Source organism: Nelusetta ayraudi, unplaced genomic scaffold, assembly GCF_046127955.1.
Source record: "Nelusetta ayraudi isolate G7.1 ecotype Tasmania unplaced genomic scaffold, CSIRO-AGI_Nayr_v1 ptg000002l, whole genome shotgun sequence".
Taxonomy (NCBI): domain Eukaryota; kingdom Metazoa; phylum Chordata; class Actinopteri; order Tetraodontiformes; family Monacanthidae; genus Nelusetta; species Nelusetta ayraudi.
The window spans coordinates 6,867,712-6,886,904 of NW_027466052.1; the positions used below are offsets into that span (position 1 = coordinate 6,867,712).

At 42.2% G+C, this 19,193-nt stretch overlaps 2 protein-coding genes across 3 annotated transcripts; both read right to left on the bottom strand.

The window, feature by feature from the left end:
• Positions 1 to 6,733: 6,733 nt before the first annotated feature.
• On the bottom strand, positions 6,734 to 12,267 carry slc5a7a (solute carrier family 5 member 7a). Its single transcript, XM_076020504.1, has 9 exons — positions 12,130 to 12,267; positions 11,218 to 11,442; positions 10,713 to 10,826; positions 9,878 to 10,033; positions 9,612 to 9,760; positions 9,367 to 9,510; positions 8,690 to 8,843; positions 7,757 to 7,974; positions 6,734 to 7,648 (listed from the first exon to the last, which is right to left on the bottom strand). The coding sequence occupies exons 2-9, from the start codon at positions 11,399 to 11,401 to the stop codon at positions 6,977 to 6,979; spliced, it is 1,791 nt and encodes a 596-aa protein (XP_075876619.1). The 5' UTR covers positions 11,402 to 11,442; positions 12,130 to 12,267; the 3' UTR covers positions 6,734 to 6,976.
• Positions 12,268 to 14,344: 2,077 nt separating this feature from the next.
• arl6 (ARF like GTPase 6) lies at positions 14,345 to 18,460 on the bottom strand. Of its 2 annotated transcripts, none has more exons than XM_076021116.1 (8): positions 18,455 to 18,460; positions 17,457 to 17,596; positions 17,252 to 17,313; positions 17,062 to 17,130; positions 16,862 to 16,956; positions 16,549 to 16,678; positions 16,361 to 16,416; positions 14,345 to 15,718 (listed from the first exon to the last, which is right to left on the bottom strand). In XM_076021116.1, the coding sequence occupies exons 2-8, from the start codon at positions 17,574 to 17,576 to the stop codon at positions 15,693 to 15,695; spliced, it is 558 nt and encodes a 185-aa protein (XP_075877231.1). In that variant the 5' UTR covers positions 17,577 to 17,596; positions 18,455 to 18,460; the 3' UTR covers positions 14,345 to 15,692. The 2 variants fall into 2 exon arrangements, with proteins under 2 accessions (XP_075877231.1, XP_075877239.1); XM_076021124.1 differs by lacking the exon at positions 18,455 to 18,460 and adding an exon at positions 17,959 to 18,152.
• Positions 18,461 to 19,193: the final 733 nt, after the last annotated feature.

The following is a 19,193-nucleotide window of genomic DNA, read 5'->3' on the forward strand; positions in this document are numbered from 1 at the left end:
TCTAGGTTTTATTGTCTCATCTGCCTCAGTGATTTATGTCTGATACACTATTGGATTATTATTTTTTTTTTAAATCTATAGAAGTCGGAAATCCCAACAGTACACAAGTGTCATTAACATTTAAAAGCTGCTGTATAACAAATATGCGATTACCGTAATGCAATAGAAGACAGCGCTTGTGGCTCCACCTAGTGGTCACATGGTAGACATACTGTTTGCTTTGATGTTTGGAGATTTCTTTCCGCTTTTAATATGTGTGTGTGTGTGTGTGTGTGTGTGTGTGTGTGTGTGTGTGTGTGTGTGTGTGTGTGTGTGTGTTGTCAGTATGTTATTGATTTGTATCTGTGTTCCATCGTCTGCTGACACTCTGCTGGTGACGACCTGTCTAGGGCCCTCACATGGACTTTATTTAGTGACAACAGAAATTCAGGCCGACATGAGGAGAAGAGGCACGAAGCCTCACCGCCAACTCCTCCCTGCGGTCGACATGGCAACACCCTGACGTAGAACATTTAAAGAGTTTTACACAGCGTCTCCACCTACAAGGCCAGTTCTGATGTTACTTTAGGAGCTGCCACTGCACCACTAAAGCATGACCACGAGTCTCACTCAGCTCTGCTCACCTTCTGCAGCTAGGATATAGTGAGGCGTGTGTACAGTCCCCTGCTGATTACTATAATGTCCTGCCACACCTGTAAGTAAAAGGAGAAAGGCCTGCCAGCACGAGTTCCAATGATTCCAGAGTCAACGCTAATATTAGGATATTATATCCAAATAAATAAGAACCAATGTCAAACCCTCACGAGTACTCAAGGTAGGTAATACAATTAACGGCTGATTTATCCTCAAGCCAAGATTTGAGGTTTAATTTGATAGATTTTTGTTTCTGTTACAGGATTAAATGTTGTAGTCTTATTTTAAATTATTAGTCGTATTTTTATGACCCCATGAAAACCAACCAAATCAGTCACTGCAAGTGCAAACAAACAATCCTAACCCCACTGCAAATGTTAAAAACATTTAATTCCGCATCTAATTAAACAAAATATAATCACTGATCTATTTTTTTGGGTTATATCTGATCTATTTCAAATGAGGTGACTGTCGCTCTACATCCTCTACACGATAAATCCATGCTTTTACAGCATTATTCGTATTTTCTCTAGCTTGCCTTAGCGTCAGTCCTCATGCTCAATGTTTTCTTTGGACACATCTGAGGTTCAGCTTTCTGCTCTCAGACCAGGATGACTCAGTCATTTTAACTTCTCGATTGTGGCGCAGGATGTGGAACCTTATTGGGGGGGAAAAGGAGAACTTTAGTGCGCATGTGCATGTCTGTAGTGTTGTTCATGCTTTATGTGACTGGACAGGACTAGACTGCGTCTGTGTGTGTGTGTGTGTGTGTGTGTGGTCTCTCTTCACCTTCTCTCAGGGTTATGACTGCACCCTTGTACTCCTCAATCAGCTCTAATGGATCCGCTGGCTCGGAGTCACTAATACTCAACACACACACACACACACACACACACACACACACACACACACACACACACACACACACACACACACGCGCGCGACAAGGCAGGGTGGGGCTAGTGGATGATATTGGTGATGAGCTAAGAGTCCCTTAACGTCATCATCTTTGTCCTCTTCTTTCTTTCCACTTCCCTGCAACCCCAACAACTAATATAGGGAAAATATATTTTTTTAAGCCGTCAGATTTAAAGTTATTGTGAGGGTTTAAAAGATCATCTTTAACAGAGACAGAGAGAGAGAGAGAAAAAAAAAGCAATGCTTTCCTCCTGGGACCCTGTGTCACCCACCCCCTCACTGGAGCTCTCTGTTTGTGAAACGCTCACATGGGTTCCATCCACCTCCCTCCATCACTTCCTCCCTTCCTCCCTCCCTCCTTCAGCGTCTTCATTCTGAGAGTGAAGTGGGCCCCCGGGGTGGGGGGAGGGGGGTTTGATGTGTGCTTTTGTATGTGCGCACATTATTCTCCCCACTGACTCTCTATGCGGTAAATAAAACGACTGTCCATCCAGTTTCCTTCCTCCTCTTTCGTCCTCTGAAAAAAAGGACTGACAGCAGAGAGGAGAACGTGTCAGACAGGGAGAACTGGGCAACAGAGCAGTCACTCTGTCAAAGATGTAACTGTGAAAAAAAGATTATTTTAATATAACCAATATGAAAAGGTCATTCTTTGAATTTAGGATCTTACCTACCCCAACCAGGAATTGAACCCAGGTCTCTTGCACCACAGTCAGCAGGTTAACACAATGTGCTATCCTGTCTACACCAAAAAAAGAGGGTACTGACGTACACAAGTGTGTCTTTATAGAAACACATTTGATTTTTATAAAGTAAGGTCATGTTGCCTGGAGCGTGAATTGAACCCAGGTCACCCACAGTTTAGCCCACTGAGCTATGCACCCCTCTTGATTGAAGACAGATTCCACTTGCCCCACACAGGAATTGAAATAGAAAATCCAAAATATGGTCCCACCATATCTATATTTTTGTCAATCTCTAAAACTACCTCGAAAGAGCTGAAACAAAACGTGACATCCCAACATTAACTCCACCCCTAACCCTAACCCTAACCTTAACCCAAAACATAGCACCAACGACATAATGCTCATCTTTGCACTTTTCTCAACAACAGTAGAATTTCTTTTCTTCAATCTTCTCGGTCAATGCACCACTGGCTCTCTGCTCTTGTAGATCAAGAAGAAAGAATGTGATTGCCACTGATCTGGCAGAGCAGATGCTTTTCCGACTGTAAAATCAGCCTGTAACAACCTGAAGAACTGTCAAAGTCTCAGCCTTTTCTACAGACGACAAAAGCTGCTTCGTGCCTCTCTCTCAGGCTTTTTCCATCCTTCTCATTCCTTTGGTGAGCCTCAGAAAGTGCACCTGCAGCTAACCCAGCCAGAGCAAAGCTGCTTCCATAATTAAGTTCTCCTGGGCAGATTCGATTACAGCGGCCGCTACATTCATTTTGTCGAAGATGCTTCTCTGTGCTGCTTGGAGAGACTAATGGAGGAGATGGGGAGATATATGGGAAACAATTAGACGTGACATTATCATATAGCGTGTTCTTGCTTGGGCATGTGTTTTACTCTAGTGAGACAAAACAAAACAGGGGGATTTTATGTATCAACAAGTCAGAAATCTATCTCAACATGTCAAGTGTTTTCATTCAGAAATCGTCCTTTTTCTTTCTTTCCAGCCAACATCGCTGCTCCACTGTTTCAATTACCTGCTGTGTAATTAAATCACGAGGACATTACTTAAGAGGTTCATAAATAGTGGCCTGCCAACGAGCTGGCGGTACCACTGCCTCAGATCAGACTTGAGCCGCCTCGAGCCACACCATGTAGAGAGGAGATTGTCTCATGCAGAGCTCACGTCACACATGCAGTACTTACCGGCAAAAAGTACTGGCGATATTACACAACACGATGGCAACTCAACATTGTGCTCAGTCTGCAGTTGAAATGAGAAATATCCCCGAGCTCCCGACCATCAGTTCCTTGAGTCCTGAAACAGATAATAGAATGAGAATCAAAATTAGATATTAGAAAAATAATTAGGAGATCCAAAAATGCACATTGTTTTTTTCTATTTGAAGGACACAGCAATATAATACATAATAAAAAGTCTCATTCTTTTACTCCTAGGCTTTGCCAACATGATGGGTTTATTTGCCATTACCAATAAGCACACAACTCTTAGTGACTCACTCACCTGCTCTACTTCAGCCTCTGTTGTGAGACCATGCATTAATTATGCACTGAAACAATGTGGTCCAACTAGAAACTCCAAACTGCAGATTTGTAAGAAGTGTATTTTCTAAAACATTTTTTTTTTTCAGATTAGTGTCGGTCTCTCGTGCACATTCAAAGAATCCAGATACACAGTTGTGTATCTGAATTCTTTCCAAAGCAAATGAAAGAACAGGAAGACTCCCTGTGAGTGGGACGGCCCGGTCACCTTGACTCGAGCCCTCTCTCAAGTAATGCCGGACTCCGGCTCATTACAGATGCCTATCTGAAGTCAACGTCTGCTCGCTATAATCTCATCTCAACATGTCCACATTAAGGGGAAGAGCACCGAGGGGTTTCTGATTCCGAGAATCGCTTTTTTTCTCCACAGGTTTCTCTCTGAGAAATACCTGAGACGGCTGTAGGTGGTGCAAAATTGATTAAGGAAAACTGTTTCACAGATTCACAAATTTCACAGTCAAAGGACTGTGGAGTCGGGATGATAACAATTCTTCTCAGAACATGAAAATTGTCTTTTGACTGATTGTGAAATGCGATGGTTGCTACGCAATTTAGATTTTCATGAACATCGTCCAGAAGACTTTTGGATTTATTTATTTTTTTGGTCTTGCCATAAAATCTAGTCTTGGAAAGGCATTGTAGGACGTCTAAAAATATCCAGCAGTTATGAATGAATGAGTTAGTTTTGGTTTGCGTCCAAAAGCTGAAGGAGGAGAAGCAGGAGATTCCATCCCCCAACCGTCCCCTCCTCCAGCGCAAAGCCATAAATAAATGGATTGACTTTTGGACAAGTGACAGTTTTCCTTCATAATTGTTAATTATCATGAGTGCTCTCAGAGGCACTACCTATGAATGGCGATGAAGCTCTCGCTCTTCCTCCACCCTCTTGTTCCTTTTTTATGGGACGGATCTCAAGGACGAGAAGGAGGATGGCGGAAGGAGGGGCTGCGGCACATGGGCGGGGCACCTGCGTCATCGCCATGCATCAGGGTTGTTGGGTTTAATGGCCACGGGCGCCACTGAGCTGCACCCAAGTCGAAGACCACACCCAAGTCCCTTTCGTCACGGCTCCGCTGCCGTCAAACCCGCCCACCAGCAGGGGGTGGCGGTGGCGGGGTGGGGGCTCCAACCAGACAAGAGCGAGTGCAGCAGCACTTAAGGTAATGTAAATAACCAGAGAGGCCGAGCTATTTTAAGATGCTGTCTTTCACTGTGGCCACGCAGGGGGGGACAAAGATGCAAGCCAAGCGATTGTAATGTCAGTCACGTTTTGGGACATGTTCTCTTTCTCCGTCCACCGTCCAGCTGGCTGAGGGCTCCGACAGACAAGAAGGATCCTTCTACAGAAATACATAAAAGTGTTAGGATAGCAAGGGGGCACGGAGGTTTAAAAGAAATGAATCACTATCATTAGAGCTATGAAACAGAAACATGAACAAGCAATGCTCATAAAACCCAACAAACTGCAGATTTATGGACGTGAACCTGTGCAGGAAAAATGTACGCAGCATGGATTGTTGTCTTTTTTTAATCTCTTGATCATTGTTATTGATTGCTGGTTAAGAAAAAAATAATAATGATAAAAGCAGTGAGGAGCAATATTGATCTGATTTATGCAAAAACATCTCTCTGACGCACAAACATATTGGCACATTCACAAAATCTCCATCCATTTCCATTTTCAAAATTAAATTGGGTGAATTTCTGATTTATATCTTCTTAAATCCCTTTTAAGAACCCCTGTTATTTTTTTTTTTGCTTGAATATTTAACAACATCAAAATAAAGAATTAGGCAGCCTTCTCTTCATTTAATACGCATTAACTTTACACAGCGTCTTAGTGTCTTCATAAATATTTTCTCTTAATATTTACACACATATACTCGACACTAAAATAGCCTTGACTGTACACTGCTGCCAACAAGAGATCTGCAGTCAAATGGCGGCCGTTTGACTTTGCAAAAAAATCACAAACACGAAGATACAGTACACCAACATCAGCCGAAGTACACTACTTGACACGGTTGGACTTTTTTTTTTTTGTTTGATTTTGTTGAGGTTACATTCATATTTAAGTCACAGTGGTCAGAGTCCATTGCAACAACAGAGCAAAACCAACACGGTGCCTCTCACCGTCAGACGTTGTTAAGGCAGTTAAAGTACAAGATAACTTCAATCACTAACATACACTGAATCTTATGATTAAAACGGACATTAAAGAGAATATTGGTCTTCTACCGTCACTACTGCTTGTATGTTTTCTAATCTGCGTGATACATGGATCGTTACGCTCTTTTCTTTTTGTTGTGTTTTTTTTTTCCACAATTAATTAATATAGGAGACAGACAGACTTTCAAAAGCCGTAGAAAACACAGTGATGGCTGACGGTTATAATGACTGATGGTCAACTATCTGACTTCACATCAATACATTTAAAACCACATGAAGGAGGTTCCAGTTAACATGTAGCAGAAACATTTTTACGGTTCTTTAAATTTGTGACGTGGACAATGCTGCTTAAGACTAGTGTGCACCTGTAAGAGGCGTGTCGCTGCAAGAGGCTGCTGGGCAGGCAACCTCAGTTATGTAATCCTGCACCGGCAGACATGTTTTCTGCTGCTACACGTCCGTCAAGGATTTTGAAATGATCGCTTTAAGGTAGGAAAAAGATACCCTACATAGTGCTGCTTCAGGGTCTTATTGCTTGTTATCTTAAATTGAACATAATGTTAAATGGAAAATAAATAACTACCTTTCCAAAATGTGTATTTTGTGCTGTCTGCTTCAAAGAATCTTTGTCATCTGTCTCTTTGTCTATTTTTTTTAACACTAGCACTTTAGAACTCTTTTCTTTCATTGATATGGCACAAAGTAAGTCTTATAAAGTTTTCTTTGAATATATCTGCAAACAATCTCATAAAATAAAGAATATACATATTGTATCTATGTGGCCTATAAGATTGTATGTATGCATGTGTGGGGGGATCATTTAAACTCCCTGTTTGGATTAAAAGCAGCTACACTACATGTTTATCCTGACGTGACTCTTTTCCAACTTAAAGCCTGCAGCAAGAATTTCAGTTCATGGCTTCTTCACAGTTCACCCTGGAGTTCCTGCCTCAGACAGTTCACTCCTTCCTCTTTGTTTCCTCGCTTGGCCTTTTTTTTTTAAAATCACATCCTGAGGGTCATTCTTCGTCATGATGAGGCGAGTCCGGGCTGGACTCCGACTCCTCCTCCACCGTCTCCGTTGGCAGCGTGTCGCGGCGCGTGAAGGCGGCCGCCAGAGTCACACTCAGCCGGGGCTTGACCGGCGCCATCTCCGACAGCCCGATGTTGTTGCCGCGAGTCACCAGCGTGGTCTTATCCATAATCTCCCCACTGTGCTTGGACACCACGGCGTCGAGGAAGTCATATTTGTGTGAGAGCTTGCCGCTCTCGAACAGGTACTTGGCCAGGTAGGAGAAAGCCACGTTGCCCAAAAAGGAGGCCAGCATGGAGATGGTCTTGAACGGGAACTTCTGGATGATCACCTCCTCCATTTCTCCGGTCAGGTGGTGCTTCCGCAGCTCAGTGATCCAGCCGGGGTAGTAAATGAAAGGGGGCAGCTGCAGGTAGGGCTCCCCGCCTCCGATCCGCAGGATCAAGCCAAAGAAATACGCTGCCACCGAGCCGTAGGTGTTGGTGCCTTTGACAAAGAGCACGCTGAGCAGCTGCGGGAAGATGATGACGTAAACCAGGTCGGAGCTCAGGTACCACAGGCCATAGACTGTCCCAGTTACCAGCGCCATTAACGTGGCAAGGCCGCCAAACACAAAGATGGTGATGCGCATGACCCACACGATCTCACGGTCGGACGCCTGGGGAAAAACACGAGGGACAGGGCAGGGGGAAAAAAGAAAAGAGAACGAGTTCGTGAGCCAAAACAAAATGGATTCCTGACACTGACAGAATGTCGCCGAACTTACCGACTGCCTGAAGGCCAGCTGGTAGATGTTCCTGGCGAACATGGAGCTGGCGGAGAGGATGGAGGAGTCCGCAGATGACATGACGGCTGCCGACACGGCGCCCAGGCCAAAGAAAGACACAAACGGAGGGCAGAGGTGTTGCAGCACGATCGGGAGGATCATGTCAGCCTGCTCTTTGTCTTTAGGAGCAATGGGACCATAAGACGTCTGGTTCCAGTCTGAGCGAGAGGAAAAACACCATTTACATTACACATTTAGACAGACACAGATCTGAACTAATTGTAATCTCTGTCTGTAACACAGAAATATGAGACAGAGTTGAAGCAAAAGAGCTATTTGATATTAGATCTAAACTTGATAGACAGACTTTACTAAACCCAACCTGGGAAATTTCACCACTGCAGCATTGAACTCACTAATAAAAACAGAGCATTACCATTTTAAAACAGCAGCAGTGATAAAGTTTTTTTTTTTTTTTTAGAGTTGTTGTTGCCTACAATTTAAATCTCAATACACAAAGTCTGAAACACAAATATACATACAGTACATACATGGAATGTGTGATTGAAGCAGGTGAAGTCAAACATTTTAAGATTAGCATCAGGAGAAACTGATCTTTTTTTATTTTCATGTCAAAACACGACATAAACAGACACTCATTCTCGCAAAGGAATTTGACGGCCAAAAAGAATTCTGCAGATCAAACCTCTAATTATGTCTCTTGCTTCCATCTAATGTAATATTTACACAAGTGATGAGCTTATTAAACTGACTGCCGCTCCATTATTGATGAGGTGAGCCAGCTGCTATTTACCACCCTCCTCTCAGATCAAAAGGCAACACAGAGCCGCGCAGGCCACCAGCTCCCAAATACAAAAAGGCGTGCAAACCACCACCGCTGACGCTGCACGTTGGACGGGCCATATGTCTCACCTGTGGAGGCCCCGATAGCCCCGATGAGAACGGAGGGCACCGCCATGACCAGGCAGCCGAAAGCAGCCAGAAATGAGAGGACCTGGGCGTACGTGGCCGAGGAGGCAGACAGGACTCTCTGGAAGTACACCTGCCAGGGGATCCCTCCCAGCATCTGCAGCACAGAAGGCGAAAAAATACACAGCACTGAAGCCACAACTTGGTCGCGTAGTTTTTAATTAAAGGAAGGAGACAAATTTTAAAATTGACTTGCCAAACCCCAGTTGCCAGTGTATTGATGAGAAAGATTTTTATTTTCTTAAAATGTTTAATAGGCAACTGGACTTGTTACTTGGTTGTTTGAAGGAGAAACTTCCCAACAGCAACAACTCGTCTCTTGAAGACTTTGATGACTTGGAAGACTGAGAACATACAAAGGCTTTTTCATGTTTTTCCTTACAAGAAAAGTCTGTATTGTTTTTTTGTTTTTTTTGAGCAATACAATATTTTGTAAATTATTGTAATTAAATTGCAAGCTGCCAATCAAACCTAAGCCATTCACGTCTTGACTGGTTAAATGGCTGGAAGTGGAAGGAAAAAGTAAAACCTAAGTTCCACCACAATAACATTTCATAACCAGTGAGAACCAAAACAAAAGAACAGCAACAATAATGATGTCGAGTCCTAGTGAAGCTCACCAAGAGGCAGATGTTGTCGATCCAGACCCAGGTGTCGGCCACGTTCACGTTGCCCCTCCAGGGCGACTGGTATACCTGCTTCACCGCAGTAACAGCAATGTCTGACACGGCGCTGTTGCTCAAAGCAAAAGGAACACTGATCCACTGCAGAAAATCAGTAGAAAAACACAACCTGAAGTTCGTTCACATCTCTTCTCATTTCTCTGCATCATCAATGGGGTCGTTCTTGCTCAATGTGAACTCACCAGTCCAACAAATATACAGAAGAGCTGCACCACGTCAGTGTAGGCCACAGAGTAAAGTCCTCCGACCAGAGTGTAAAAGATTGCGATGAGTGCCGAGATCACCACCGACATCTTAATGTTGATGTCCACGATGACGCTGAGCGTAGCTCCTGAGGTCGTGAGTCAAACAGGCAAGAAAGGATCTTATGGTGGCCGGCACAACACACATCTACTCCCTGGACCAGGGACCTGAGATCATCTTGATGCATGCGGCGCAGGCTTCTTACCAAGGGCAGACAAGATGGCGGCCGACCAGAAGATCTCGCCCATCAGCGCAGGTATGAAGAGGAGGCCGCCCATGCGCTTCCCATACAGCTGCTGGAAGGGATCCAACATGGTGACGTAACCTCGCGAGCGCATGGGCTTGGCGAAGAACAGCCCCCCTGGGACAGGCGAGAGACGGAGGCCCACCCCCAAGATCTCACTGTGGTGCTTCTCACATGAGTCCACTTACATAAATTTGTGGCTGGGCGCCTCAAAGTGGGTGCGGTTAAATTGATGGGGCGATAATGTACGTCGTAAAAATAAGTCTGCACTTAAATAAAGCAAGATGTAATTTTTTTTTTTCTGTCTCCCTGTAAATTGAGACTCAGGTTGGTTTGGGATCCAAACTAGATAATTGTAACCCTTTAAGGCTGATTTGATACAGAGGACTTTTGAAACACATGGTAATAGAATTGTTTCTTTCATGCACACCGTGATAATGTAAAGAGTATTTATTCCATCGGATGCTGAGAATCTTGTTGTATACAATGACAACAAAGATCTATCGAATGAGACTGAGCACTTATAACCCCTGTATATTTGCATATACCTACCATCTTACAATTGAAAAATTTTTCTCCTTCCTGATTATTTTAATTTTTGGATGGACAAATTGTATATTAAAAAAAAACAACCAATAAAATCAAATAAATTAATAGATGGCATTTTCTCACATTTGATAACTTGAGTGTTTACTGGGTTAAATATTGGCTCCAATATAGAGACTATGAATAGAAGAAAAAATTGATTTGATGAAAACTGATTTTAAAAGAGTTGCGTCATCAGAGCTGAACTTACCTACAACCAGACTGAGGGCGTAACCGAAGGGAGCCTGAGCCCAGGCCAAGCCGTACTCGGGGAGATAGACGTACTCAGCTGTGCCGTTTATGTAGCCTCCTCCAACCCAGGTGGCTGGACACACACACACACACACACACACACACACACACACACACACACACACGGGTGCAATGTCAATCGCCGGGAAAATGACAGATGCGTATTTTACGGCAGAATCGATGCAAGCAATTGGCTACGTGAAATACGTAAAATAGCTACGTGCTTTTTTTTTTTTTTTTTTTTTTTTTTTGTAATTGTAAGGAAAATAAGCACAATAGGCTCATATTTCACGGTGCTTATTTTCTCAGAGCCAAAACAAAAATACCTGACATTGTTAACAAGTCAGGCAAACTATTCCAGCGGATATAAGGAGCGCCAAAACTTTTAAACCTTTTACTACTTCAGCAGACATCGCAGATTCGGGGGAAAGAGGGGAAAGAAAGTTGTGAAACGAAGCCTTCACCTGTCATGGTGAACCCGCCGACAAACAGTCCGATGTCTCGCCCTCCGACCATGATGGTCTCGCTGCGGTCGGTGCCTTCCGCCTCCCCGGAGTGTTTGTTCTTCCATGCCGCCCAGATGCCCACGATCAGGATGAGCAGATAGAAGAATGCGATAGCCACGAGCCCTTCGACATGGATGGTCATGGTGGCGGCGGACCTCGCTAGGAGCGCGAGGACATGGAGACCTGCTCGACGCATGGGAAACTAAGGGTTAGATTTTCATGCACAGTACACTTTTTTATTTTTTTATTTTGACATACAGGATTTTCCATATTTGATTCGCTTGAATGTTTTCATCTTTACACTGCGATGTCTGAGTAGATGGATAGTTTTTCAAGATGCTGCTTTGAGTACGAAATTAAAATGTCCAAAAATTAAATTAAATCTGAAATATCAGATTTTTTTTTTAATTGATACCTTTACAATAACAATGACATTAGCTTCTGCCTTTCAGTAATGACTTTATCTCAGCATAGGTCATTTGCGACAAACTCGAAGGTCAGTCATCACAATGTCAAAAAAAAAAAAAGAAGCGAGATTTTTGTTCGCCTTTTTCCATACTTCGGTATATTGGGATTGGACATAACAGATAAATCGAAACTATATTACATTTTAAGTAACCCTGTCAGTTATTATCTGATTTTTTTTTTTATTTTATTTTTTTAAAAAAACGTTTACTAGAATATTTCAGGTGCCATACCAATCTTGCAATTGCGCGTAAAGGTCCGTATTGCGCACAGCGAGGTCAGACGTCCAATTTGTACAGCTTTTAATGAGTCCTCCAAACACCACCCATATAATAACGAGCCTTCAATCTTCAAAATTCCAGCCACGAAATACAAAAAAAGTTGGGAAAATCACAGCAAACTTACCTCTAGTGTTTCTGGGGTCATGTGCTGGGGCACCTGCAGGCGGAGAGCAGCGCGGCTTTCAGAGGCGCCGCCGTTGTCCCTTTCTGCACGGCGAGGAGAAGCCGAGTGCGACGTCGCTGGACGTCTCCCGGATGACTTTGTCAGACTTATAAGGGGAGGCAGGTGCCGTCAGAACGCTGATGCGGACGTCAGAGAAAGCAAACGTGTTTTTTTTTAATGGGCACGTTGCAATGGGAAGACGTCACAGCGCGCTGGCTGATGTGACTGGTGGGGGCTGGCAGGGATTCTTTACACGGCAATTAGTCCGCCTGGACATTTCTGCATTTCACTATAAGCAGGGGAAATAGTGTAGGAGTGTTTCAGTAAAAGAAAAGCAACTTAGGCTATTGCTTTTAGCGTCTATGTAATTGCGCAGACATACTTCACCTGGCCTTACATCCTGTGATAGGCAGGATTCAGGATTTTTTTTCTTCTTGTTCGTTTTTCTTTTCCATTCTTTATATATATATATATATATATATATATATATATATATATATATATATATATATATATATATATATATATATATATATATATACCTCAAAACCGTGCTCTTCCGGTGCAAATTTTGCGTACGCTCTATAATAATTTGGACAAAACTGCCGCCATTTTCTTTGAGGGCATTTTTAATGTTTTTTTTGTTTTGTTTTGTTTTTTTAATTGTTATTATTTTACTGTTTTGACACTTCTAACACTTCTCCTGCTGCGCGAGCAATTAGACGTCGGTTAAATGTGTCTGTGTTCTTGTACTTCATACCGTCAGCCGAGTGTGTAGCTATACACTCCGGCCTCGAGCGCCTCAAGTCGCTTCGTGTGGTTCAGTCTTGTCAGAGCTGACGGCTATCCAATTAGAATGGATCCTGAAGAGCAGCGAAGAGACTTAACGATGATGTCTCTCACACGCTCTCCAGGCGCCAAAAAGGGACCATGTGCGTAGGAGCGTCCAGCAATTAAGCAAACTGACAAGGTGACAGGCTCATTCTCCCCGATATGCTCAGACAGCGACCTCTTCTGGCCAAACTGAGGTTTCAGCACCATGGACAGGGACATTCCCGTCACTGCCTCACTTGTGGATAAGTCAGTGAAGTAAAAGAAGATAATAAGTAATGTTTTTTTTTTTTTTTTTTTTTTACGGATTAAACATGTTTTAAAAACAAAAACTGGTTAGCATTTGTTTTAACAGCATTTGTCTTCGTTTTTTTTATTTTACAAAAATAATATAATATTATTTTTAAAAGCCCTCGTTTTACACTCCTACTTTATACCAAGAATGAAGCAGTAACATTTCAATAAAGAAAATTTGAGTCTTTAACTAATAAGAACACCTTTAAAGAATGTATTTCGAGCAGTGATGCCTGTAATAACGATGCCAAATTGTTAGACATCCGGTAAACAGCTGGAAGTCTTTCTAACTACATGTTTTCACAGATGGCAGATCCTCAATTTGACACTCCTCCGAGTGCCAAAACAGATCCTTCACTTGTTTAATGGCACAAGCTCTAAACACATGTCCTCTTATTGTACAATAACAACCATTTATGCATTCAAAGTATGCAAGGGAAATTAAAGACAATTCATTTCCATGTTGTGTGAGGCATAATGAGGAAAAATCATCATAAATGCTTGAAATGTTCATGTTTACAGGAATAAACCATTCAGGAGTCAAGGGCTCCAGGTTTAATGAGCAGCTGTTGCTGGCAGCACTCAAGATGTTGTGGGTAGACAGAGAGGGAGACAGACAGGGGGGCGGGGGGGATCTGCTAATGCACAAGATATAGAGCACCGTAGTGGCACAATGTCCAAAAATCAAGAGTCTGTAATACTGATTCTTAATGAATAAATAAACACTAAATAAATACACTCAAATAAAAGGGGTGGGGCTTAAAATGCCACATCATTGATGTATTTTATTAAATCTACCAAAAAACAGCTGAAGTGTGCAGACCACCATGTCCTTTGAAAGTGGATTTTTTTTAATACTGTTTATGCATTACAGGTTTAAAATCACTTTCCAACAAATTGTGATTGGGCAAAGTACCAAATTAAAGATATGAGAGTTGCTGCACTTACAAATCCCCTAAATGAAACAGCAGTATAAAAAAATGATCGCTAAACTCTTTTGTAATTCCCGCTACTTGTGTTGGCAGGACGACCCAAGAAGAGCCACACCATATTAAATAAAACCTTGTTTTATTTTTTTCCCTTTCATTATCTGCAACAGAAATACACATAGCTACAATGTCATCATCTTTATCTGAATGAACAGCCACTCGGTTACATATTCCATTTTCACACGGGTGGCCAGTGCTGACGTACACATCTGCACAATTCAGGTGACACATTTCAGAAACACCTGTTCTTTCAAAAAGCAAACACCAACAACTGCTTGTTGGACTTTGAGTGATTCCACTTCCAGCTGCTTCCTTTAAGCCATTGCCTGCAAATATGGAATATGCCACAGAGTGGAGACAATACGATAGAGAAGAGTCCTCACGAGCGATAGATACGGTGCAGAACCATGTGTTGTATGACAAAAGCTTGCATGCAAAAACTTTGTGCAGATGTTTGGGTTTTTTTTTTTAATGTAGGACTGGTGTAAAACAAGCACATGGATTTTCTTCTTTAAGAAAATAAGGCAAAGATATAAAAATCCTACCTCAAGTGTAGCTTTTGATTTTCAAACAAACGTTGCAGTGAGTTTTACATTCCTGTCATTTCATCATTCGTTACAACTCAGTCAACTATGTATGAAATGCAATTAGCCACAAGTAAACAAGTCAACAAAGTCTAAGGTGGTCTAAAAAAAAAAACAACAACAGACAAACGTGTGATCAGGAACAGTTTTTCTACGCAATAACTGAGAAAAACATGGTATCTTTTGGCATACGTGGTGGATGAATTAAACCCTTTACTTATATGCCAGTTACATCACAAAGACTGGTACACAGAACTGACAATCAGTTGATCCCTCCCTGTAAAGGTGCAGTACAAATATGAGATCATATACTATAGCTTATATATACATTATAATTAATGACCTACAACTAGTAGCCAGGGAACAGCGATCCAAAGCCCTGGAGTTGAAATGTTGGAGTGTTGAAGATGAACGATGCTGTGTCTTCATTGAACAATGGGATAATAGGACTTAAAAAAAAAAAACAGGCATCCATAAACTGCCTTGAGACAAGATGCAGTAGGTGCCAGTGCTTCTTTAAATATCATGTATTTGGTGTGTTGCTGCACCTTGATTGCTTGTTTTGTTCATTTTCACGTTACCGGAAAATGCACACAATACATTTACTCAAGTTGTCGTTTTGTAGGTTGCCTATTGACTCTGGACTGTCTCTAGCAGAAAATCCAATGTACTACTGTTGTGACACAACACGTATGGATCATCCCAACAAAATATAACAATCACATATAGTACCTTTGAAAATAAGGTCATGGACAACAGGACATGTTTTTGTAAGAAAAAAGAATCCACGGATGAGCGAATGTCCCATGTGTCCTTCCTCACGCCCTCATGTTCTGATTGATTTGATTTGATCTGAAATGAGACACGCTTGCTGTTAGAATTCTTTAAAACAAACAGTTTTTTTTTCATATATATATTTAGAAAATAAGCCATTTTGTGGACATAGCATTGCATCTAAATGTGATTCAAGTATCATGTTCACCCATTTGTTTGTAAACACCTATTTTGAAGTTGATGGGGTTTTTTTTAAGCTTTTTTGAGTTTCCACTTTGATTTGGCCACAGTTATTCTAAATCTTTTTTTTAAATGTCAGATTGATAGGCATTCATTGTGAGCCTTTTATTTAACCAAAATTTTCTCCCCCTCTGCTGACCACAAGAAAGAACGCAGAACTGTCTGTTTCACAATGACCATATTTATCCTGTAAGCATCAGCACTGAATAAGAGTTGTATGAACTGAACATAAATGAACATAAATGAATGAGCGACTGTTGAGCAAATTCTCTTGAAACCGAAAAGAGCAACTATGTATCAACAGCTTTTTAACTGTCTCACAGAACTAGTGTAGAACAAGAGAGCCAAAAACACACAACAAACCCAGACATTGACGGCTTGAATTTTCTAGATGTTACATTCTAATAAATTCTGTTGTGTTAAAAGTTGAAAGAAACTTTCGCTGGTCAAGATTGTCGGTGACCTCACTTTCTAACTTACCCTGTAACCAGTCGACGCCTTCTTGTAAACCTTCCCCCTTCAGAGCGTCAGTGGCACTGAAACATACCCAGACATCACATCGAATGTGAACACTTTCTCAAACGAAGTCACAAATGGAAAAAAAAAAGATAGAGTACATAAGTTGAAAAAATGAATAAAAAGACAGGCTAGAGATTTTGCTTGTTTACCAGATGTGCCAGGGTTTGTCTTTGATGTTCTCTAAACACAGCAGCTGCGAGACCTTGACTGCAGACAGAGCATCTCTGACATCCATCTTGTTAGCAAAGAACAGGATGGGGATCCTCCGATGTTTAATATCTTTACAGGAGAGACGACTTAACATCAGTGAAACATCTTCTAACTTGAGATAAAATACAGTTATAAAAAAAAAACAAAAAAAAACAACAAACAAATTATTTTCTAATGTACTGCAGTGAAACTGGTCACAAAAGCAATTGAAACCCAAGCCTAAGGCTTCATGGGCAGTGATAATGAACATACCAGGATGGTTTAGTAATGTGTCCAGTTCTTCTTTGGCAACGACCATCCTCAGTTTGTCTGCACTGTCAATAACAAATATAATTGCCTGGCCTTCTCTGAAAGCCAAAAAAAAAAAAAAAAAAAAAGAAAATAAAAAAATATGTTAAAAGAGGAAATACATTGTTGAGGAAAAATAACCAAGAGGGCTGCAGAACAATTACCTGTAGTAGTGTTCCCAAAGGTTTCTGTATCTGCCTTGACCCGACATGTCAAACACTGTGAAGGAAAGACTACACACGCAGGAGAGAAGACAGAAACCTGTTCTATTAAGGTGTTACTGTTATTCTATATAGATAAAGTGCAATTTAAAAGAATTCCATGGGGTATTGTTGTTGATTGCGAAACCCCTACCTCGACGTCTTGAACTTCTCTATGCTGAAGCCAATGGTCGGTACAATGTCTTGCGTCTGGGCCTAAAAAGAGCAACGAAAAAGTTTCCCGAGACTCTGTAAGTATTGACGGTGACCACTGGGAAACTGAAATTGCTATTCAGAGTTTGATCAAAACAACGACCGAATGCTATTAAACAGCACAGCAGGAAACTGGCAAGACTCACATTGGAGGGCTTGAGGCGGTTGATGATGGTTGTTTTGCCGCTGTTGTCCAGGCCCAGACACAAGACGTTCACCTCCTTCTTCAGTCCCAGCCATCCAGCCAACTTGTCAAACAGCCCCATTGGCGAACAGTAACCATATGCTGCTTGTTTGACACGAGAAAAGACGGCGAGAGACAGAATAACATCAGTTGTAGGTGAGGCACGACCAGCGGCTACAGAAACAACACGGGAGGAGCAGACCATGTCACAGTGGCCGGCCGGCTTGCAAAGGACAATGTTAACCAATGTATGAGAGGGTTTGAGTGAGGGGGAATTGTTCGACCAATAAGCTACGAAATAACCGACGGAGGCCGCACTTTCAGCAGCTTAAAAGTAGCTACAAGCATTCCTAAAGTAGAAGACTACACTGACTCCCCCCGGCCCTCCATAACTGCATAACGTGTGACTTGAAATGATATCCTGGTATGAGACGCTCAAAAGCGCTCGCACCAGGATCACACACAGCGTTTAGCAAACCAGCAGGACTCAGCAAACGGAATCGTTGCTGTCTTGAGTCGAAAACAACTCGCGGCAACCGCCCGGCAGCAGGCGTCAGTAGTGCCCGCTAGTGAACGGCGACTTTTATTCGCCTGACGACGCCCACGGCTAGCGTGCCTAATGAGATCTGCGAGGGTTATCACGTGTCGTTAGTTTACATTTGCTGACAGCTATCAAGTTAAACGACGTTAATCTCCAGTGAGGCTAACTAGCTGCAGCTAGCGCTTAGCCACTTCTGTCCATACAGTTGCCTCGGCGACACACGACACTGGCAGTTTCGCGACACATGAGAAAATACATTTGAAGAACATAACTTTGACTGAACGTGTTTTGCGGCTCAACGTAACGTTTGTGCCGTTACGTTTACTGTTCACGGTTACGGCTAGCCCGCTAGCCCCGACTGTTGCGCTCTAAAATCCCCCGCTCAGTCCGCTTTGCAGTTGACTTTACCTGGAGGTTACCCTCGAAGTTTTTCCTGGGTAAAGTGCTTTACTCCTCCTCGGATTCGTTTATCCGACAACCGAGTTACCCCGACGTTTCATTCATCGCGGCTCTGCCTAGTTCGCATTATGTAGTGTAAGAAACGAGGTATTTACAATGGGTTGCTGGGAGACCAGTCCGCTGCCTCCAGCCTGCCCCCTGCAGGTCATGTTAAACTTCATCCGCTGTAGAACTTCATCCGCAGTAATCTAATAACTCAAGCGTCCCTGTCCCGTTTTCTCCACAAATCTATCTATCTATCTATCTATCTATCTATCAATCTATGACATGACATGTATTGTCATAGATAGATAGATCTAGTATGTAGTTCAAGTTGTCATAGATCTATATATGTTTTGTCATTGACAATACATATATTGTATTGTCATATATCTATGACAACATAGATAATACTGTCATATTATCTATTGCAATATATGTATTGTCATAGATAGATAGATAGATAGATAGATAGATAGATAGATAGATAGATAGATAGATGGATAGATACTCTTCTATCTCTCTTTGGGTCTTTTAAATCTCACAACCTCCCTTCAGCACGTGTTTGACAAACTCACCTGACGATTCTTCATGTCCAGAAAACATGTACGTCTCTTGAATGACAATGAAGAAGACAGCTATAGAGCACATGCTTGAGGAAGAGCGTGCATCCATGGATACCTGTGTGTGTGTGTGTGTGTGTGTGTGTGTGTGTGTGTG

Bases quoted from the DNA above. Each gene is read 5' to 3' on its own strand.
- arl6 (XM_076021116.1), bottom strand. From the start codon at position 17,576: ATGGGGCTGTTTGACAAGTTGGCTGGATGGCTGGGACTGAAGAAGGAG. The intron at 16,417-16,548 runs GTAAACAAGCAA...GGTATGTTTCAG, and splicing joins GACAAACCCTGGCACATCTG to TGCCACTGACGCTCTGAAGG. The intron at 15,719-16,360 runs GTAAGTTAGAAA...GTCTCATTTCAG, and splicing joins AGGCGTCGACTGGTTACAGG to ATCAAATCAAATCAATCAGA.
- slc5a7a (XM_076020504.1), bottom strand. From the start codon at position 11,401: ATGACCATCCATGTCGAAGGGCTCGTGGCTATCGCATTCTTCTATCTG. The intron at 9,511-9,611 runs GTGAGTTCACAT...GATTTTCTGCAG, and splicing joins TCTGTATATTTGTTGGACTG to TGGATCAGTGTTCCTTTTGC. The intron at 7,649-7,756 runs GTAAGTTCGGCG...GTTTTTCCCCAG, and splicing joins AGCTGGCCTTCAGGCAGTCG to GCGTCCGACCGTGAGATCGT.